The 20,711-nt window shown below is 46.6% G+C and overlaps 7 protein-coding genes across 7 annotated transcripts; 4 read left to right on the top strand and 3 right to left on the bottom strand.

Annotated features, from left to right (window-relative positions):
* Positions 1–138: 138 nt before the first annotated feature.
* BDCG_01397 (uncharacterized protein) lies at positions 139–3,468 on the bottom strand (the record flags this gene model as incomplete). The annotated part of the gene is made up of 6 exons (XM_045416899.1): positions 139–229; positions 394–1,796; positions 1,899–2,729; positions 2,776–3,078; positions 3,153–3,272; positions 3,337–3,468. The coding sequence occupies 6 exons, from the start codon at positions 3,466–3,468 to the stop codon at positions 139–141; spliced, it is 2,880 nt and encodes a 959-aa protein (XP_045273860.1).
* Positions 3,469–4,193: 725 nt separating this feature from the next.
* Positions 4,194–4,783, top strand: BDCG_01398 (uncharacterized protein; the record flags this gene model as incomplete). The annotated part of the gene is made up of 3 exons (XM_045416900.1): positions 4,194–4,208; positions 4,290–4,606; positions 4,666–4,783. The coding sequence occupies 3 exons, from the start codon at positions 4,194–4,196 to the stop codon at positions 4,781–4,783; spliced, it is 450 nt and encodes a 149-aa protein (XP_045273861.1).
* Positions 4,784–5,260: 477 nt separating this feature from the next.
* Positions 5,261–7,979, top strand: BDCG_01399 (CHY and RING finger domain-containing protein; the record flags this gene model as incomplete). Its single annotated transcript, XM_045416901.1, has 3 exons — positions 5,261–6,775; positions 6,829–7,193; positions 7,253–7,979. 3 exons carry the CDS (start codon positions 5,261–5,263, stop codon positions 7,875–7,877), a joined length of 2,505 nt encoding a protein of 834 aa, XP_045273862.1. The 3' UTR covers positions 7,878–7,979.
* Positions 7,980–8,180: 201 nt separating this feature from the next.
* BDCG_01400 (uncharacterized protein) lies at positions 8,181–12,696 on the bottom strand. The gene is made up of 4 exons (XM_045416902.1): positions 12,417–12,696; positions 11,138–12,337; positions 10,363–11,068; positions 8,181–10,303 (listed from the first exon to the last, which is right to left on the bottom strand). The coding sequence occupies exons 1-4, from the start codon at positions 12,517–12,519 to the stop codon at positions 9,115–9,117; spliced, it is 3,198 nt and encodes a 1,065-aa protein (XP_045273863.1). The 5' UTR covers positions 12,520–12,696; the 3' UTR covers positions 8,181–9,114.
* Positions 12,697–12,795: 99 nt separating this feature from the next.
* On the top strand, positions 12,796–14,149 carry BDCG_01401 (kinetochore protein spc25). The gene is made up of 2 exons (XM_045416903.1): positions 12,796–13,142; positions 13,319–14,149. Exons 1-2 carry the CDS (start codon positions 12,911–12,913, stop codon positions 13,861–13,863), a joined length of 777 nt encoding a protein of 258 aa, XP_045273864.1. The 5' UTR covers positions 12,796–12,910; the 3' UTR covers positions 13,864–14,149.
* On the bottom strand, positions 13,614–17,134 carry BDCG_01402 (WD domain-containing protein). Its single transcript, XM_045416904.1, has 8 exons — positions 16,601–17,134; positions 15,912–16,526; positions 15,789–15,825; positions 15,398–15,682; positions 15,082–15,266; positions 14,826–14,919; positions 14,517–14,703; positions 13,614–14,375 (listed from the first exon to the last, which is right to left on the bottom strand). Exons 2-8 carry the CDS (start codon positions 15,912–15,914, stop codon positions 14,189–14,191), a joined length of 978 nt encoding a protein of 325 aa, XP_045273865.1. The 5' UTR covers positions 15,915–16,526; positions 16,601–17,134; the 3' UTR covers positions 13,614–14,188.
* On the top strand, positions 17,097–20,025 carry BDCG_01403 (septin like spn2). The gene is made up of 6 exons (XM_045416905.1): positions 17,097–17,604; positions 17,745–17,873; positions 17,952–18,033; positions 18,102–18,239; positions 18,296–18,509; positions 18,566–20,025. Exons 1-6 carry the CDS (start codon positions 17,469–17,471, stop codon positions 18,902–18,904), a joined length of 1,038 nt encoding a protein of 345 aa, XP_045273866.1. The 5' UTR covers positions 17,097–17,468; the 3' UTR covers positions 18,905–20,025.
* The last annotated feature ends 686 nt before the right edge of the window (positions 20,026–20,711 follow it).

Consider the following 20,711-nt stretch of genomic DNA (forward strand, 5'->3'; position numbering starts at 1 on the left):
TTCTTTCTTTCAAGGAAAAAGGATATATGGTAGAGAAATTCAGCAGAAGCATGCTCAGCTCATGAACGTGTCGCGCTGAATCAAAAATGATTCATTTATTCACCCAGAACGATACTTGGGCGTTCGTGGGACATTCGTTCATAATAGCGGCGAGCTACGAGGTCTCCATCTAAGGCCGCCGTCTCGGAGTACCACGTGGTGCTGCATGCCATCGTCGTCGGGGTACTTTCTAACGAATGTTTTCGTCAGTGGGTCAAAACAACAGCACAAAAAATAATAATAAAAGAAAGAAAGGAAAAGAAAGGAAAAGAAAAGAGCATGATCGATGTTAATCGATTGGGCGCTGGAATAGATCTCATTTTTAGGACATAAGCCTGTCAGCGCATTGCATACCGTCCATCGTCATCAATAGGTAGCCGAACTACTCGCGAATCATATAAAACCGAAGAAGGTTGGGGAGGATTCAAAGTTGAACAGCCAGTTCGGGGAGGGGAGTTTGGACCAATATAAAATGTATCGTTGGGCTCATGAACTGGAGCTACTCGGGAGGTGAAGGGCTGTGGTGAATGCGGGCGATCCGCCTGAGATTCAGCTCGGACTCGGTCGTACGCCTTGAATGCACCACGGGGTACATATCTTGTCTTACGAGGGCTAGCTGGACGTGCTGGCCCCCCCTGTGGTTCATGGCTGATAGATCCATCTGCGTCCTGCAAATTAACAGGACGTACAAAGTCGTGAGAGTGAAGACTGGAAATTCGAGTATTTTCATCAGGAAGCAACTTCCGCCTGATAGGCGGTTCTTGTGTAACAAAAACTGGACGGCTGGCATCCCTGAATGAACTTGGACCTCTTGGGTTTACAAAGTCCTCATGGTCAAAAATTTGAGGTTGAGGATGATTGAAACTGGGAACATGGTTAGGTCTGACGGGTCGACCGTCATTCCTGACCATCTTAAAACTAGGTTCATCAGATGCAGAAACAAAGCGAGAAGATTCTAAAAGATTCCGGCTGGAAAGGCCGTGACGAGCCTCATGGAGACCAGGTGCTCCATATCGATGTCCATGTTCGGGACGATCAGATAAACCACTAGAAAAGTGTGAACTTGAGGGAACAGGATCAAAAGGCCTTTTAGTACCAAGTGGAACTCGCTCAAGATGGTGGCCCAGATCTTCACTCCGTTCATTTGATGAGAGTTGTTGCTGCTCCGTGTAAAAATATGAAACATCCGAAAGGCCTGGTTTACGATAAGCTGGGGAATCGTATGGCCCCTGTGGTAAGGATATAATAACTCTGTCTCGACCTCTATCCATAGGAGAGCTCCCACGTATAGTATTATATTCTACTCGTCTTTTTTGTGAGATGTGTCTGTCTTCGTTAATGTTAATTACGTTCATCTTGCCTGAGACTTCCTCAATAGGAGGATTGGCTGGCTTCATGTAGTACGGTGGGAAGTCATCTGGAACCCTTTTTCGAGGTAGTAGGTCCGGTTGTCCCACTCCCTGGTTTCTGAAACGGCTAGGAAGCTCTGGTCCTTCAATTGATGGGAGCACGCGCTGCTCCTGATACTCACTGATATCCCTTCCACGGCGGGAAGGGGGATGCAAATTTCCGGTAGGTATACGGAATCTCCTTTCATCAGTGTGCGTTTCTGGTAAATTGGGGGATACAAGCGTAGGAGGTAACTGCTTCGGTTGTTGAACTATTCTCTCCTGTTCAGGCCATGTGTTGATGTCGGCTCTCTCAAATACAGCACCATCAGCCAACTGGATCCGATCAGGTGGTCCCGGTCGAGATTTCTAGTTCCATGGTAGGTTGGCTGCTGTTAGTTTCAAGGGTTAAGTAAAGATAGGGAGAAGAGGAGGACTAGTCTTATTGTTAGCTTAGACAAATTAACTTACATTCGGTTCGAGAAAATACGGGCGGCTATCCAATGGTGGGTGATCCGTTGAGCTCAGAGGTTGGTTAAAGCGTGCTTCGTTAGTAGAATCATTGGGCCGTGCAGTGCGCGTTCCGGGGGGAATTGGTACATGGACAAGAAGTGGTCGTGTGTGGTGGCTATTGAGGCTGGTCGTTTCCTGCAAGGTGTCCTGCATGGTAGGAGGAACTGAATAGCGTTCGACCACACAATCATCAGGCCTAGTAGTATTAGGTAAATATTCGCCAGCCTTGTACCGGTCTCGAGCTCGATCCCAGGCTTCATATCGGCTAAAGCCCCTACGATCGGCTCTCTTTTTGTCCGCAGTCCTTTTCTTTCGCGAAAGCTGGGGTATGAACCTGAACCCAGAGGGAGCTTCATCTTCAGAAAAATCCTGGGCGGCCTCACGGTCACCAGAAGGAAGGTGTCCATAATTCATAGGCCTTGTTTGAAGCTCTCCTGCTAGGGCACTACTCGACACGATCTCAACGCTCGATTGTCGACCCTCTCTGGAGAAGCCCTCGTCGGCAAGGTCACTCTCATCTTCATCATCTTCGTCATCTTCGTCATCGGAAATAACGATAACCTCTCGGAATACATCTTCTAAAACGGTTTTGCCATTCTCATCATCACCTCGCCATTGAACAAGCTTGGCAAGAGTTGGCTCTTCAACTGCTGCCCTGGCATCTTGAAAGGAAGTAATCCTGAGTAGCCGATCGTAGTCAGTATAGACGTGACGAATATGAGCTACAACAGCTAATTGCACACGGCGTGCGAGAGGCAATTCGACGGCAGTCCCGACTTTGCGTTTACCCTAAAAATTGAGTCAGCAACGAACCCCAGCGTGGCAATTAACACACCTTTTGGAACGCCGTTTTGATTATCCGGTTCAAATCTTTCGTCGGGATGCTAGGGAATAAATCCTTGATTGCATCCTTCGCCTCCACATTGATTGTATTTTGGGATACCTCGGAATCAGCCCGTCGTTCCCGACCAAGACCCTTTACAGGATATTGAGAGGACGAGTATGGTACAACTTTCCCCGTCGACGAAAGAAATAGACCCAGTTCCATACATATTGTGGCCACAACGACGCTAGGGAAGTGATAACCAATCCTATGTACTTGTTGAGAAAGGTCGTGCATTCGTTGATGAGGTGTTGTCTAGCCCAACCAGTCAGTGAAAAGAACACAAAAGTCAAACCGGAACGAGAAAAGCCGGAGGACAGCCAACAAACCGAAACAGCAAAGACTTGGAGCCCATCTTGCCGACACATCTCCTTGCATGCATTAGTGAACTTGGGGTTGCCGGCAGGTATAAAGGTATAGCCAGGGGGAGCCTTGGCCTCGAAAGAAATCTGTGGTCCTGTGTTAAAAGAGGACATTTTCAAAAGTCCGATATTGCTAACTCAAGTCACATACAACACTGCGAAGTTTCTTCTTTTCCTGGGTAATGCTCTCCATAATAATTTTATGTTTCTTGGGTTTTAGGACTCTGCTTCGAGTCCGCATGGCGGCTTGCGCCGACGTGACTCGAGCAACGACCCTCGTCATATTTGTCGCAAGGAAAGGTATTCACACGGTGCCGGTTATAATTCGTGGCCTAGCACATACTCCTTGCGACAGCTGTGCACATCACAACTATAGCGCTAATGGTATGGGCGGTGTCAGAAACACACGAGAGTATTTGTGAACAAAAACAGAAACTTGGGAAACCTAGATCATCAGTGTGGACTGTGCATGAACAAACGCTGAGACTCAACAAATCCAGATATAAGATCTAGCATAATCATAGACATGCAGAGATTCTATGTTCTGAACTCAGTAAAGACGCCGTCGTTGACAGAAACGACGGCAGATGTCGCGTTGAGACAGAGCGATGAGTGTGAGGCTGGGAACGACGGAAGGTTGAGGTTGGGAAGATTCCAAGGTTGGGCTAACGCGAGCCCTAAACCGGAAGATTGCTGTCCCGCAAATCACGTGACTTCAAACCGTGATTTAGGTTGTATTAGGAATAGCGTGGGATTAAAATATCTTGGCACGCCAACATCGCAGGGAGCAATTTTTGGCGGGACTCGTTATTGCTTGAGCTCTCTTCGGTACAACAAGGCCGTATCGAGGAAGGGAGCTCAAGGCAGTTGGATGGATTAAATAACCGTTTTTCGAGTTCATTGAGGTCCACCGCTGTGCCGCTGATGTTATTCTCGGCCTGAGATAAACGTCTCCGCTGCTTTCCGCAATGATACTGGTTTGGAACGCATTCACCTGCGACTGCTGCCATGGCCATGTCGAAAGTTAGTACGATACCAACGATATCTCCCTTTCTTTTATAAAAATATTTTAACTATCTACATTGTGCTCATTTTATGCCATAGATATTGCTTACTGTCGCTGCGCTCGAGGCCCAATCTCTTAACGTCGCCGTCCTCCATGCTTATAGACATCTCTACCGGACCGGCCTACAAGCCGTACGCTATTCGAGCCCTGCACGTCACGTCCTCCTCTGGACTCTTCGGAAATCTTTTCGAAATGGCACGCCGAATGAGTTCGATCCACGGAGAGTTGTTAACACCCTTGAGTTTCTTCGACTTGCGTCTAGCTCCACGAGCACTGAACACAAAATCGTTAAAAATCTGCTGCACGTCAGATTCTGGCAGCAGCCACATAAGCTTGCGGAGGGAGACCCCAAGTTGTAAGATTTTGTTTCTCCCCAGAAGGAGTTGATATTTGCCCCTTCTCCATATCTAATAGTCACACTAGTTTTGGCACCCAAACCGGAGCACGTGCCCAAATGAGGGCTATCGCATACAGGCCATTTGAGATGACCTTGAAGATGCTTAATGAAAGCCTTGGTCTATGTCTTAAATGAGAAAATAAATTGGATATTTACTCCCATCGGCCCATCCAATTTCTGTAATAAGCTACCAAAGACCTAATTGCACCTCAAATCTGCAATGGAAATGAATTGGAAGCCGCGATGTCAGCGCGTCAGGCGCATTTGGAGCGCATTTGAAAAGGGTATGATGTCTAACGACACAAGTACATGAAGGATGAATAAAATCTCAAGTTTTAGCAGGTGCATCGACAGAGATACCTTTCTCTCTATCTTTTGCTAGCATGACGGTTGCGACAAAAAGTAGCACCGTACCCTATAGCTAGATTTACCAGCCAATTCCGTAGATGGACTAACCAATCTGGGAATTAAAATAAATAAACACGTCAAATACAATAATGCATTCCAAGCCCAGGTAAATCCTAAAATTTATAGAATGCTCTTATCTTGTGTGCTATATATAATAATGTATGTACATGTACGGAGTACATTGCATCGAATTAGGACCCTGGAATGGATAGCTGCACATGTCAGGTGCTTGGTGTCAGACGTCAGCCGCAACTTTTGCCCTACACCTTCCTCCTCTCCAGCACACAACCTCAACATCCACAACTGGACTGGAAATGTGAAGAATTGGAGATATATACATACTTATATAATAAATACACTGCTCTGCGTGTCTTTTATTTGCCGTTCTGCTTAATGAGCAGCTATTTTTCCTCTTACTTGTCCGAATCACTGCTCCGGAGAGCCCGCCAACTACAAGGATCGCTCTCAGATCCTACAGATGCGGGGCCAGAAACCCAGCAAACTGGCCCAGAAACGGAGGAACTTAGAGGTGGGATAGTTGGTGCTGACATGGCCGATCCTAATCGCTCGATTGAGGGAAGCCACATACCCAGCCAAAATGAGGTTTCCATTGCTATCTCGGAGGACGTATCGCATTCCTCGACTACCCCTCATCATGAAAACGCCTACGCGGATCTTCGTTCCGAGATTGGTGTGAGCCAGCTATCGCCCTCACTTCTCCATTTTCCGGTAGAATCGCATGCTGCGGTCCTAGAAGACATGGACGGTACCGCTGGGCGGCATTCCGCGGACTCAAATAATAGAGCCAGGCAAACTCCAACTCCAAGGTCAGGGCCTGTTCTTATGGATTCTTCGTCCAATTCCCTGTTGAACCTTAGGAGAGAAGATAGGGAACGAACTAGAGATCTCGACGAAAGGAGCGGCGGCCAGAGTGACCCATATGTTGTCAACGATTTCAACTGGAATGGGAAAGCCATATCAACATTGCCGGAGGATGATGGAATGCAGTCCTTGAGAGAAAGGATACACAATATTCGGGATGCAAAGGTTTCTAATGCGGAAAAGGCCAGGTTGATTCATGCCCTTATGACGGAGAATTATAATTCATCTCTGAACAAAAGGTATGGCCAGTCACGTTCGCCTGGAAGCTCTCGCGATCAAGAGCGGCCGTGGACTCCTGTTTCGCATGGCAAACGATCTTCAGGGCACTTTACCGCGACTCCTACCTCGGTCACGTCTGCTGCTTCACTCGAGTTGTCCTATCATCTCACTGATGATGATCTACGACCTAGCTATGCACCTCGACATGAGTCATCATCTGATCTTACTGCTGAGAGCATCATTTCGTTTCCGAAAGAAATCGCGAATGACGACGCAGTGGAAGAGGATAATCTCCAACTGGGTTGTCAACATTACAAGAGGAGAGTAAAGCTTCAATGCTTCACATGCAAGTGCTGGTACCCTTGCAGATTTTGCCACGACCAAGCAGAAGATCACGTTTTAATTCGAAGAGCGACTCAAAACATGCTCTGCATGGTTTGTAGCACTCCGCAACCGGTCGCGCAATGGTGTAAATCGTGCGGTGTCCAGGCCGCTTGTTACTACTGCTCGGTTTGCAAGCTCTGGGACAACGACAGCCAGAAAAGCATTTACCACTGCAATGACTGCGGGATTTGTCGTATTGGTCAAGGTATTGGCAAGGATTACTATCACTGCAAGGTATGTCTTGTTCTCATTTGGATAAGTTTGAGAATTAACTGACGGCCTATTAGACGTGCTCTGTCTGCATACCTATCTCTATCCAGCAGACCCATAGATGTATCGAAAGATCAACGCAGTGTGACTGTCCAATCTGTGGTGAATATATGTTCACCTCTCCAGAGACTGTCATATTCATGAAGTGCGGCCATAGCATCCATCAGAAATGCTTTTCCCAATACTCAAAAACGTCCTATCGATGTCCTATTTGCAGCAAGACTATTGCAAATATGGAGGCACACTTCAGAAGCCTAGATCGTACAATCAATGACCAGCCAATGCCACCGGACTTTAGGGATACAAGAGCTCTTATATCTTGCAACGACTGTTCCGCGAAATCTGCTGTTCACTACCACTGGTTGGGTTTGAAATGCGAAATGTACGCCAATATCCTTTTATATACTGTTCATTAACTTATTTTGCTGACTATTGTCGCAGATGTTACTCGTACAACACAATGCAGATACGTCTCCTCACTGCTGGCGATCACAATGATCAGAACACCCACAGTCATGAAACCAATGGAGCCCGGGACATATCCCGTAACATTTCCATACCAATTCGCTTGACCAGATTGCCGCAAAGCTCTGACACCCAAGCACTGGCCGAAAGTACTCTGCTGTCAACTATGTCAAGGTCAGTCCCGGCAAACGATCCCAATCCCAGCCTTGGGACCCCTCAGCCTGCGGACCAAACAGCAAGCTATCGTCGATCCTTTTCCACTATACCTCCACGAACTGTCCCTGCAGTGATCGGGAATTATTTCGGCCTTCATCGCCGGAGCGATTCGGTATGGTCGATTTCGAATCCTCGTAGTGATGAGAATAAGAACACAGCAACCAATAACGATAACGATGACATCGACTTTTGGGGTAGTAAAGCTTTCAGGCCTACGTTCGGGATATTTGGGGATGGAAAGGACGATGACGAAGTGGTAATACTGGAAGATGAAAGTGAAAGCATCGATGGCTCGGATGCCTCTGATGATGACGAACATCAAGAGGATACAGACGAGGAGGATGAAAGCGACATTGATGAAATAGACATATTCGGCCATCGCTAAATGAATGCGACCGGGAGAACTCACCTGACTTGGGTTTTTTTTTTTTTTTTTTTTTTTTTTTTTTCTACGGCTGAAAGAGAAAACCGAAAACCACAACTTGGCTGGGTAGTTTTATTACTTGGAACTGCTGTTTACGATCGACGAGAACGAACGGTAGAATTCGCTCTGCAGTGACAGATATCGCACTCCATTTTCTCCCCACATCAAACCACCTCCTTTACCTGCCAATAGCATCAATTCGGCCATTGTCCCGTTCAGGTTTTGGATAACTTATATCCATATATATATATATATAAGACCAATTCACGGAGTCGTCGTTTCCCTTTCAGGTCAAAGGGAAAACGTCAAATACAATAACTTACATGCATGGCCCACACTAACCATGCATATATTCACTACTTACATATGCATGCATAAATTTATGGCATAGCTTCTAGCCTTGGATATATAGTACAACAGAGCTGTATTCTCAAGATCATTATCGTTATAATTACTACCATCCTTTACGGCCTGTCGCCGGAAGTCCTCGCTCCCACGGCCGAAAGCGCCCGCGCACACACCTATATATGCGCCGTACAATCCTTGTTCCGAGACCTAAAGTGATTTTTGCGAGGACTTTACTTCCCCAGAAAGGAGCGAGTGGGTGAGTGGGCGGGTGGAACGGATTGGGACAGGAGAGTTGGTGGGATAGCCACGCCCGGCGGCGGGGTGGAGGCGGGGGCGGATGGAGAGAGGTTGGGAAGCGGGGAAATGCCCGGGTAGGAAGGGCTTTCATTATGTATTTACATTCATGCGGGTTTTTCCCTGTTGATATTATTTTTCCGCATTGGTTATATTGATTTTACATTACTTTGTATTCCTTGCTGGTTGTTTCTTGCTTGGGTGCGTTCTTGCTTTTAGGCACGTTAGCCTCTGGCTGCCTACGGATTCTCCCGGGTTGATTAATACGGTGATGAGTCGAGAGGTGGAAATAAGACAACTTGCAAATATTCTTGGATGGGGTTTTTTATACATATAGGTTAGAAATGATTAACGAAATGATTAACTGTGCACGTTTATATCGTTAACGATAAAGCGGATTCAACATAGTAATTAACTACGACAAGGGTGAGAAAAAGAAAAAAAGTGTGCAATTCACACCACTCTCAAATAGGGGGTCGACAATCGCCGATCCTTAAGAAAAAAAAGAAAAAAAATCGTCCAATGTAACTAACCCATGAAAGATCCTGCTTCCGACTTAAAACCCGGCCGCCCTCTTCTTCTTCCTCTCCTTCGCAACCCTCCTACTACTCGCGTTTCTACCCGCAAACACCCCACTCTCAACCTGTGTCATCGGCACATCCGCTTCCTCCGTAACTTGGCTACTCCATACCATCATCTGTGAGCTCGTAACCGCGCCCCTGTCCGTCCCCGGTCCCAAAAATGACCCTTGACCCATCCCCCGGCTCGACTGCTGCTGTTGCTGACTCCCCCACATCCGCACAACCGGCACCTGCGAAGCTGAAGGGGTAGGAATAGAAGAAACAGAAGCAAGAGTGGGGGTAGAAGCAGGAGCAGTAGCAGTAGCAGATGAAGACGGTAGATAGCTCTGTTGCGATTGCTGCTGCTGACGTCTCTGTAACCGCCTCGCCTCGCGTCTTTTTCGCCGTCGACTGGCCGATTGGCTTTCGGTCTCCTGCTCCTCTTCGTCACGGAGCGTGCGGACCGTCGCTTGCCAGTCGTAGGCTGAGGGGTTTGTGCCGAGTTTCCAGTGTGAGAGGATGTCAGAAATGCGGCGAGGGAGGCGGGGTTGGTCGGGTTGTTTTAAGGAGGTGTAGAGGCGGAGGGTTGCGTATGGGGTCATGGTTGTAGCTGTGGTTGCGGTTGTATTTTGAGACGATGGTTGTAAGAAGCTAGATTGCTCCAGCTCCTTCTGTCCACCAGAGGAGGTGGTGGTAACTGTAGGGTTTTGCGATTGAGTAAATAATGGTGCTTGGCTGGGCCACGGGGCCGACGAGGACGGATGGGAAGAAGAAAGGTCTTCTTCGGCAGTCTCGGAGAGACAGAGACCAGGATCGTGTGGTTCGGGAATCGAACGTCTAGTTAGAACGATTCTTGAGAGTATCAGTTGCATGACGATGTTTCGTATGTTTTTTTCTTTGGCCATTCGGATCTTGTTTGGGAAGTCGCCCGGGAGAGGGAAGAGCCAGTCGCGGACAAGGGAGTCGTAGAGTTTAGTGATGTTAGTGGGTATCATCCTGCGGGAACCAGTATCGGGTATTGAGATGTTCGAGGGTGGGTAATATGACATCGGTAGATGAGTGATTTCGTATCCAAGGGGTAGCATATTTTGCACAGGATCCTCCAGACGCGTCACAAATCGATCAAAATCGTGAGTACTTCGATCAATGTCATCCAAAAATGGAGAGGATGGGAGGATATCAAGCCTGTGTTTGAGCAAGGTTAGGATTATATCGCTTAATTCAAAGAGGGGATATACACGAACATTGTTCTGGAGTTCGATGATAATGCTGAATCACCCAAGACTAATTCCTCAAAGTTGGCAGTCAAGTCCTCCAACCAATTGTTGAACGTTTGGGATCCCTTCTCAGACATGGTTGACCTCCCTCTGTTTCCTATTTGCTCAGTAACAGCGGAGGAAGCCAACTCATACAGATCAACCCAGTTCTCACCATAGGGAGAAGCACGTATTAGTTGTTCCCGGCTATTTCGACTTCTATTCCAATATCTCCTCCCCGCGTACGGTGGCAGTACTACCGCATTCAAATCATCCACTATGAAATCATCATCATCATCAACCAACTTTGAACTTTTCTCCGTTTTCACCTGTGGGGGAGTCGAGCTAAACTGCTCGTAAGTTTCATCCCCACCATCCGCCTTCGCCACGTATAAGGACTCAATAACTTCCAAATTAGAGTGCTGGCCAATAAATTTGACGAGGGTGAGGGTTTTGCTGCCATTGGTGGGGTCGGTAACGATGGAGTTTACAATTTGCTGAAAAATCAAAGACGAAAAGTAAACGCCCTCTGGCGAAGGTTCCAGCGCTTTCGGATCACGGTTGTTACTAGTAGGCAGCGGAAGGAAGAACGGATCGGCGACTGATAATGGAATCGATGGGTCGTCTGGAGAAAAAGCAAAACGGAAGACTTGTGCCATATTGTTCAGTTGCGAGTATATAATGAGGGACAAAGCTACAACTAATATTAGCACACCAGTGATAGAGAAATAAATCCATGCTTAAGGGAGGTGAAAAGTAGTACAATTTTGGATCAGCACTGGAGCCAATTGAAGGCTGGTATCTTCTGGGTCCCTGAAATGGCGCCAAGAGAGTAGAACGGTTATTTCCTGGCCATCTCCTCGCTGGCTGGACGATGAGAAATCATCGGAATTAACATGTAGCCAAAGTATTTGCGTCGTTGTGAGAACAAATATATTTGAAAGATTCGACTGGCTCCTTTTAATGTCCAGAATCCACTCAGACTCCTGCTGAATGTTAACGTCAACGGCGTAGTGCTGCATGGGATCAGTCTCTATTCGATACAAAGCAATATTCCGCCTATCGCAGACCAGCAACTTATGAACATTTCCCACCCATGAAATCGCAGCCCATCCATCGTAATGATCTCTTTTGGTGCGTTCACCGTCCAACCTACCAGATGGACCGGGGTCTGCGTGCCAATAAGTGCTCTGGCGTTGCTTCCCTATATCCCAAATAGTCCAATTCCCCAAGCGATCGACAACCGCTATCTGTTGTTGATACCATGGATTAAATGTGATGTCAGCATGCGGGACTCCACCGGTGCTGGAGATGGGAATTTCCAGAACCGGGTTAGCATCTAAACGAGTATCTTCTAGGTTTTCTCGCATGAAATCCATATCGTCATAGTGGACAGAAATTGGAAGCTTGTTCCGCTGAGGGCGGAAGACAATACTGGACTGTAAAAATCGCACGGCCAACCATGTACTCTTTTCATCCACAGTTTCCGCAAAACATATTTGTTGCACAGGCCCAGCAGTCCCCATCCACAGTGCCTTCTGCCGGCTGTGGAGAGTAGGGACTTTCACCAGGCCATCACTGTCCGGGGGCCATGCGATTCCCTCATCATCCAATTCCACAAGCTGAATAGACGCAGCGGAGTCACCACAGACAAGAACTGCTATTGGAACAGTGGAATCACCTCTGCCGCCACGTCGGTCAAGGTTGATCGCATTCCCAATGGCCAGGAGGTTGGAAACTTGAGGGTCAAACTTGGCCACTGCAGCGGTGATAGCCCGAGATGAAGCCTCATGTCGGCGAAGGAGGCCCAAACCCGGAGCCAGCTCCGGCCTAACTTTCAGCAAAGCATCTTCATCTTTGTTAGTTAACAGCCTGTCGCTATCCTGGATTTCAATCCGAGCGCCGGGTGTTGCTGGAGCTGGGAAGGCGCATTTAACATGGCCGTAGAACACGAGAGAAGGCTCTATTGTGTTTGCAGAAGTAACATATTAGCCATAATGAAAGTAGGCATATACGAAAATGAAAATGGCTATTGGATTTACCTTTATCGATCTTGCGTGAAAATTCCCATACTTGTATATCGGGTAGATAAGTAGCACTGCCCAAATGCCCGTATTGCAGGGTGTTTGTTCGATGGTCACCCATTTGGTTTGCATCTAACGTGGGCTTCTGGTATGCGGGACATCATATCGGGCCAATTAGATCAGTCCGCAATTAAAGCTTTTTGACAAGCTCGTTAATGTAAGGTGCATCAGGACATCAGACGCAATCCCGCGCGAGTGTGTACGGAGTAGAAAATTGGTAGATGTCAGACGCAAGAAAAAACAATAAATTAAATGGACGTTTTTTGCGCAGGCCGAGCTAACCGCCCGATTGAGTTAGCGTCGGTCGCCCGTTGCTGCCGCAACCACTCCGGCAAATCGTCATGAACGCGAAAAGTGAACCCTCCCATTCGATATAGATATACACCTCGCTCAACGCCAACTCGCAAGCACTATTGTCATATCACACATACGTCGCAAGGCTATCTGCAACAATGTCGATGCCCTTCGAACCATCACTATCTACAAGTGGCATGCGCCCGCCGCTATCGTCGGCAGATGCCCCGTCAATGGCGGACCAGCTACCCAGCATCAACTTCGGCTTCGAGGATCTACGCACCCGCATGGCACAGTTCACGGCCAAGTTCGACAGCTTTATAGAAAGGGGCAGGAAGCAAGTTCTTGAGGAGAGAAATCAATTCCGCGTGAACCTAGCTGAGCTGCAAGGTATGATTTCATGTTTGGGTTATTTGACACATCCAAACTTCCAAGCCTTTCAATTTTTATTTTCAGGAATATAAATAAGTCTTTTAATTCTATTTTGCGATTCTCTCACTGTAACAAAAATTAAAATTAAAAAGTAATAATACTAATACTATGACCCATTATTCCTATATTTACAGAGGACCGCCGCCTAAAACAAAAAGATATCGAAATCCTCGACCTCAAATCCCAAACCCACGCGCAGACCTTACAAAAGGAAGCCGCAGAAGCTGCCGAGATGCACGAAGCCATCACTGCTATCACCGCCCAACGCGACGCCCGCCTCGCCACCCGCGACCGCTTCAAGCAACAAATAGACGAGACCCAAAAGACCATCAACCAGCGCCTGGAAGCCCAGAAGGCGCACGCCAGAAACCTCGATGCCCAGGCGCGCCTGAATACGCCCGAGCTGGAGTTCTGGCAGGATTACCTGTGTCTGCGTATTGAAGGGGCTGGGCGCGAGGATCGGCTTCGGATTGTCTACACGCATTTAGTGGAGAAGGATTGGGAGCGGGAGGCGTGGTTTGAGCTGGGGACGGCGAGTAGGGATTATGAAGTTTTCCATTGCCGGCCGAAGCTAGAGAGGGAGGCGGTGGAGCAGGAGTTGATGGTTGTGAACGATGATAGGGATTTTGGGGCTTTTTTGAAGAGGATGAGGAGGTTGTTTGTGGCGGCTTTGAAGTGAGGGGATTCTGTACATTGGGCATGTTTGTCTTCTTTATTCTTTGATGATTATTGTTGGATGGGTGTTTGAGGGAATGGTTAATGACTATATTTCGTTTATTATTAACGACTCGGGGCTTCTTCCCCTTTGCATGTCTATATATTTGTTGTGTCTCATTAAAACATGACCAAGGACTGAACAATTCCCCCTATTAATTCTTATTCTGTCGCCTCACCTCCAAACCGGAGCAGCATTTTAATATCCACGTCGTACTCGATGAATCTCCACCCCCTCATCTCGTACGAGATACCCTTCATCCCGTCCCTTCCATTTATATTTTTCATTCTCATCCCCCTGTAGCCTCCCGATAAAAAGTGATACGCCCCTTAGCATTCGCCGTGACAAACTTCTCAGCCGTCGCTCCAACTTTTGGCAACCACTTCGCACTCCATATAGCCACATCCGACTCAGAGTGCGTCGCCACACACGCCCTCCGTTCAATCGACCACACTTTAACCTTGCCATCGAGGGATCTGCCAGTTCAAAGTGTTAAGGTTAACAATAATGAGAGCAGGATGTGTCTGGAGTAGGATGACAATCTGATAGCTATAAAATAGCAAAGGATAGTGGGGTGGAACGTCCTAGATAACAAAGAAAGGAGGTAAGGAACCTACGAGCTCAAAAGAAATTCTCCGGTATGACTCCAGTCCAGAGAGGTAATCCAGGACGTATGCCCCGTTAATGTAGCTACCTGCTCGCCAGAGGACGTTTCATAGAGCTGAATTACTCTGGAGTCGCCCGCTGCTGCAAGCAGTTTTCCTCCCGGCGAGAAAGTTACGGCTCGCACAGGTAAGACTAGGCCTGTATTGTTCGCAAATCTTGTTAGCTAGCTTTCTTTCGTTTCTTTTAGTGATAAGGGAAGAGGGAGGTATGTCATGGTTAACTCATCAAATAGGTAGAAAAGGGGTTTCTATTTCACGTACCGGACAGAGAATGTATCATCCGCCCCGTCTCATTGAGGAAGATATAGACGTTCCCATTTTGGTGGCCGGATGCTGTCAGGCTGCCGTCTGCCGACTAGAGATGGGGATGCCATTGACGACAAAAACGTGTGAGCGTTATAACCTCGACGGGGATCTGGGGATATATACGGAGAGGACAGAGTAGGGAGAGGGAGAGGAATGCAAAACGTAGACGGTCATCGCCGTCAAATATAATTCCAGAACTTTTAAAACGCACCAGGTCAATACACATGCCAAAGCTACCCTTCGTCTCCAGGTCGCGGATCTGAGACACCTTACTATCCTCCCCGGTCCCATCCAGGTGCCAGACTTTAATATGTCCATCCAGCGTCGTGCCGGCGAGATACTCACCATCCGAAGAGAGTGCGGCGGCCCATATCTCGCTGACTTTCCGCTTGGTGTCTGCGTTGCATATATACAATTAGCCCGAATTCTCTGTTCCATATGTATCAAATCCCAAATCAAATGCCTTTCTATTCATCTCTAAAGAAGGGGAGGCATAAAATTAAAAGCTAGACTGGTTTAATACATACCGCCCTTCCCACCAGTCGCTCCACCAACCCCCTCATCCGCGACCCACACCCCGCCCGCAACGGAAGACCACACCTTAACCTCCCCTCCAAACCCAACGCTCACAAGCCTTGTGCCATCCCTGCTTGCAGCTAGGTGGTGGCAGCCAATCTTGTGCGCGCCGTCGATGGACTGGGCTAGGGGGAAATCTGTCTCGGCGGTGGAGTGGACTTTGAGCGAAGATGCGCCCGAGCAGGATATCAGTTGGCTCGGGGTTAAGGCGAGAGAGAATATCTCGACGGGGTGAGCTGTCGATGTACTTCTTTTAGCTGGATACTTTTATACATATATATATAAATGTATTTCTTGATGTTGGGTTTTGATATTTAGGAGCGGATGGGGGGGGCGGTTTACCATTGTCGATTGTATGTAGGGTCAAATATTGCTTTGACTATTTTTTTACCCCCACGCTGTGTATTAGACGGGATTTATGTTTGATTGAATGATTTATGTATTAGACTTTGGAGGATGGCCTACCATGTTTATGGGCTTGAGATGTGTTCTATCATGGTGATGTGGTGTGGTTTTGCTTGTTGTGAGGTGTGGAATTGTTGTTCTATACCAAGTTTGACCCAAAGACGTCAGTGAGAGGCTTCGAGAGTTTTTGCTGATATTTAGTTGGGGGGTTCGGATCCGCTAGGTACGACAATGATTTTTTTTTCTTTTTTTCGATTACAAAAGATAAGTATGTATTTGCTATTATATCACTGTTAATATTACATTACACCTTCATCAAATTTAAACGTAGTGATATTTCTTTACAGTTAAATATCTAGAAATCTATGGTCGATTGGCTTTCCGTTGCAATATTACCAAGAGTTTATAGACACCGAGGCGAGTAGCTGGAAAAGTAATAGATAGATAGAGAAAAAGATATAAAATAACAATACAATTGTATCGTGATATCAAATCCAAAACGCCAAATGCTATGCCCACAGAAAACCCACTCTTTATATATTCCTTTGCGCGGGGCGTTATGGTACAGCGCATTTTACCTTCCCAAAAAGCATGATATACAACAGAGCGTAGAAAAAGAAATTCACGAGCTTTGAGCCGTCTTCTTTTCCGCATCTCTCCATTCCTGTCTTATTTCTTCAGGGCCACCAGCCCGTTAGTCAAAGGCACACTCATCCAAGGTATATATCAACGGAGCCAATAAAACTCACCGCTGACGCAAGTCGGACACAACAAATGCGCCCTTTTAGTCTGCCCACAGCTCGAACAGGTATTCAGATCTAGGCGGTCCTTCAAAGCCTTTCCGGCCATTTGTCTATGTCTCTTCTTCATATGGGAGGTCTTCTTCTTGGGCACGGCGCGCAGGACCGAGTCCCAGATATCAGAGAGGATCGCGGGAATTCCGAGGGTGATGGCTGCGGGAGCGGCTACAGCGGCTACCAGGAAGGAGTTCGGGGTATGGGTATATCGTAGCAATTGGCTTGTTGTGTGTGGGAATTGGAGGGAGAGTCGAGGAAAGAGCCGGGAGATCATCGAGGCGGAGGAGAACGCTATTGGGAGGGACGACATCTTGCGGTGGTGTGTTTGGGGGCCCCAAGGTGACCGGGGAGGGGGAGCGCAGGCGTGTATATAAAGTCCACGGAGGGCGGGCCGGTATAATAACCTATGGAGGAGACGTATATCGTGATGGAGAGCTAAATTGGGTGGTGGTGATGGGTTGTCCGGCCGAATTGGTTGAGATAAAATAGTTTGAGCAAAAATGAGGCTCGAGTCGAGTGGAGGAGAAAGAGCTACAGTGACTCGCTAGTCCCAAAGCAGCCTAGCGCTGGTTCCCCCTGACCAACGCTCAAACAATCCAGAAAATAATAAGGGGCGTGTTGTTCCTAACTACTGCTGTTGCTTCTCTCTATCTCCTGTTGTCTGCTTCTGCTCCCTCTTCGACCCCCCCCCCAGTTGCTGTTCCCGCTCATCTTTTCCCGGCTGTTGTCGTTCTCCTTCACTCTTTGATTCTCCTCTTTACTACACCTCTCTCTGTGTTGTTCTTGATCTGCTGTTGTTGTCTTCCTCCTCGCTCTTATTATGGCTTCACCACAATCCCCAGCTTCTCCACAGAACACCGTCTTCCCCAGAAGCCATGTTGGTTTTGATAGTATCACCTCGCAGATCGAGCGGAAACTACTGAAGCGTGGCTTTCAATTCAACGTCATCTGCGTTGGTACGTGCGGTGCCATACCTTTGTTCAGACTGTCCCTCCCCCTCTACATGAATCCGGGTTTCGCGCTGGCCACGGCCTAGAAAGTTCAATTCCAACCCTTATAATGGACATTAAATACTGAATATCGGCGATATCTTTAGGCCAAACCGGACTGGGCAAATCGACCTTGATCAATACCATCTTCGCCTCCCACCTGATCGATTCCAAGGGTCGCTTGAGACCAGATGAGCCTGTGCGTTCAACCACCGAAATTCAAGCTGTCTCCCATAGTACGTTCTCCCCTCTCCAAGCACAAAAATCTTATATAAATAAATATGTAAATACTTATTCTATCTCTCCCCCAACAGTAATTGAAGAGAACGGCGTGCGTCTACGATTGAACATTGTCGACACCCCCGGCTATGGGGACCAGGTCAACAATGATAGATGGTATGCGAAGCACGCGAAACATGGGACGAATAATGTTGCGAATTACTTGCTGATTGATATCTCTGCAGCTGGGACCCAATTGTCAAGTATATCAAGGATCAGCACTCCGCCTATCTCAGAAAGGAGCTTACTGCTCAGCGTGAGCGCTATATTCAGGATACACGTATCCATTGCTGCCTCTTCTTTATCCAGCCCTCTGGACATGCGTACGTAGCTATTTCTCAATGCCTTTTCAGCACAGCAATACTAACAGTAAAATCAGCCTGAAACCAATTGATATCGTCGTCCTGAAGAAACTTTCCGATGTTGTCAATGTTGTGCCTGTCATTGCCAAATCCGACTCTTTGACCCTAGAAGAGCGATTGGCTTTCAAGGAGAGAATCAAGGAGGAGTTTGCCTTCCACAATCTCAAGATGTACCCCTATGATAACGATGAATTGGATGACGAGGAGCGAGCTGTTAACGCTCAAATCAAGGTAAATCTACTTACATTTTACTCAAAGAAAAACCCGCCATCTAACACAACGTGCAGGACATCATCCCTTTCGCGGTTGTCGGAAGCGAAAAATCCATCATCGTCGGTGGTAAGCAAGTCCGCGGCCGCCAGAACCGCTGGGGCGTGATAAACGTCGAAGACGAGAACCATTGCGAATTTGTCTACCTCCGCAATTTCCTCACGCGCACCCACCTCCAGGACCTAATCGAGACCACCAGCCAGATCCACTACGAGACCTTCCGCGCGAAACAGCTGCTGGCATTGAAGGAGAGCAGCGCCACGGCGCATTCAGGTGGCAGCCGACCCATTAGCCCCTCCGCAGACCGGGAATTGAGCAGGAACTCTCAAAGAATGACCATGAACGGCTATAACTAAAGCCTTTTCAATGGCGATTATTGCCCAGGTAGCCACCTAACTCAGCCTTTTGTCGGAGGAATTTCTATTACCCACCTTGTATCGCCTTCCTCGTTGGATGCAAGTACTCGTTGACTACACCCGAGCGACGAGCAATTGGGCCTTTTCTAGAACCCAAGCACGCAACTTCTCCTTTTCTTCTTCCATCTCCAGGCCATACTTTTACCGCAAGTCTCCTTACCGATATCCCTTTATAACTCTTTTCTTATGTGTGTGTATTCATTTCATTTCCTTCCTTTTCCTCTGCCTTTTCCACTTTATTCCGCTTTACTTTTTGTCACTTGCCCTCGCTGGAGCTACTCCACCTCTCTTCTTTTCCCCCGGCTCTGGCGATGACTGTGCTTTGGTCCGACACATTTTTCCTTAACCAATTTTTGCTCGTAATATTTTTACAGAAGAGTAGAAGGAAAGACGGAACGGAAGGAGCCCGAGCTAGCGACACAAAATATATGGCGAGCAAAGTTTCAATTTTCCCCGTAATGTCCTTCAGCAAGTCTTACTTATTTATTATATCCTTAATTATTTCACTGGATTGTTTTTAACACGCCCTTCATTTTCTTCTTTTTCCTCCTCTAACGTTTCCTTCAGCTCTTTTTCACTTTTTCTTTCCAGTTTGCTTTCCTACCATCCGCCATCAATAGCTATGTTTGTTTTGTTCTATCTTTTTTTCCCTGTTTTTATTCGTTTTTCTGTAGGTGTAAAATGAGAAACAAACTAAAAGGTAACCCTGCCAAGCGCACTCACTCTCTCTAGTGAGTGCACCCTGTAATATCACTGTGCAACTGTAATGATGGAGATGTTCTTAGAGTAGTTGGTTGTTATTATGAGAAGCTAGCTGCTACGTGGCCTTTTATAGGGAGCTTGCGATGGCCGATCAGCAAGCGTGAGGCGGAAGCAGTTGGCCTGCAAGGGAGGCAATTCAACATCCCCCTTAGCCACCACTCTGAGTCTCTGCCTGAGTAGACATTTGCAATCCAGCAGAGCAGCTGTATAACTAGGAAATGAGATCTACATACAAGATTAAGAGTGTCATCTGCTGACAATTTCACAGAAGACTGACAAGAATTAGAAGATAAGATAGAAATAAAAGAATCAGTAAAAATGAATAAACTACTAAAGAAGTAGTTATTATTATTATTATTATTATTTCATTATAGATGTATACAGTCAGAGACTATGACATCTATCTGAAAACTTTTAGTTCTCAGGGTTTTTCTAGTATCTGTAAAGCTAATTATTATACATTTATCAATTTCAGATATATAAAATTAGAAAATTTAGAATATAAAAACCTTTTATAAATTGCAGAATTTTTTCTTTCTTACGAAGAGAAGTATGAGCATTTTTCTTCTAAGTATTTTCAGAATTTTGAGCAGATTTTAAGACAGCAGGTTTAGAAACAGCAGATTCTGCTACTTGAGTGTATTTTTTTTTCTGATTTAAAGAAGAAAAAGAAGAAGAAGAGTTAGTAACTATACTAGAAATTTTCAATGTTTTTTAAACTGTATTTAAAATTTCAAGTTTGAACTTAATTATCTTCTGTAGTTATCTAGTCTAAGTATGAAGAATTAAGAGAACTTCTTCATTCATCTCAATCAGATACTGTTTTTCAAGAATTTTACTGACTTTTTCACATTCTTATATTTCAAGAACTTGTTATTTCTCTATTTTCACTTTCTTTCTTCTCTTCAGAATTTCAATCTCAGAAATAGCATCTGAGAAAGCATCTTTTTTCACATTAACTGAGTTTATTTTTGAACTCATTTTA

Source organism: Blastomyces dermatitidis (assembly GCF_000003525.1).
Source record: "Blastomyces dermatitidis ER-3 genomic scaffold supercont1.2, whole genome shotgun sequence".
Lineage (NCBI taxonomy): Eukaryota > Fungi > Ascomycota > Eurotiomycetes > Onygenales > Ajellomycetaceae > Blastomyces > Blastomyces dermatitidis.

What these genes read in the sequence shown, in the direction of transcription:
- BDCG_01400 (XM_045416902.1), bottom strand. Translation starts at nt 12,519, where the DNA reads ATGGGTGACCATCGAACAAACACCCTGCAATACGGGCATTTGGGCAGT. An exon ending in TCCAGTGCTGATCCAAAATT is followed by an intron (nt 11,069 to 11,137) that starts GTACTACTTTTC and finishes TATTAGTTGTAG; the next exon opens with CTTTGTCCCTCATTATATAC. An exon ending in TCATCGAACTCCAGAACAAT is followed by an intron (nt 10,304 to 10,362) that starts GTTCGTGTATAT and finishes GCTCAAACACAG; the next exon opens with GCTTGATATCCTCCCATCCT.
- BDCG_01401 (XM_045416903.1), top strand. Translation starts at nt 12,911, where the DNA reads ATGTCGATGCCCTTCGAACCATCACTATCTACAAGTGGCATGCGCCCG. An exon ending in GAACCTAGCTGAGCTGCAAG is followed by an intron (nt 13,143 to 13,318) that starts GTATGATTTCAT and finishes CTATATTTACAG; the next exon opens with AGGACCGCCGCCTAAAACAA.
- BDCG_01402 (XM_045416904.1), bottom strand. An exon ending in GATGATACATTCTCTGTCCG is followed by an intron (nt 14,704 to 14,825) that starts GTACGTGAAATA and finishes CGAACAATACAG; the next exon opens with GCCTAGTCTTACCTGTGCGA. An exon ending in GGAGAATTTCTTTTGAGCTC is followed by an intron (nt 14,376 to 14,516) that starts GTAGGTTCCTTA and finishes TTGAACTGGCAG; the next exon opens with ATCCCTCGATGGCAAGGTTA.
- BDCG_01403 (XM_045416905.1), top strand. Translation starts at nt 17,469, where the DNA reads ATGGCTTCACCACAATCCCCAGCTTCTCCACAGAACACCGTCTTCCCC. An exon ending in ATCCAGCCCTCTGGACATGC is followed by an intron (nt 18,240 to 18,295) that starts GTACGTAGCTAT and finishes CAGTAAAATCAG; the next exon opens with CCTGAAACCAATTGATATCG. An exon ending in CTGTTAACGCTCAAATCAAG is followed by an intron (nt 18,510 to 18,565) that starts GTAAATCTACTT and finishes CACAACGTGCAG; the next exon opens with GACATCATCCCTTTCGCGGT.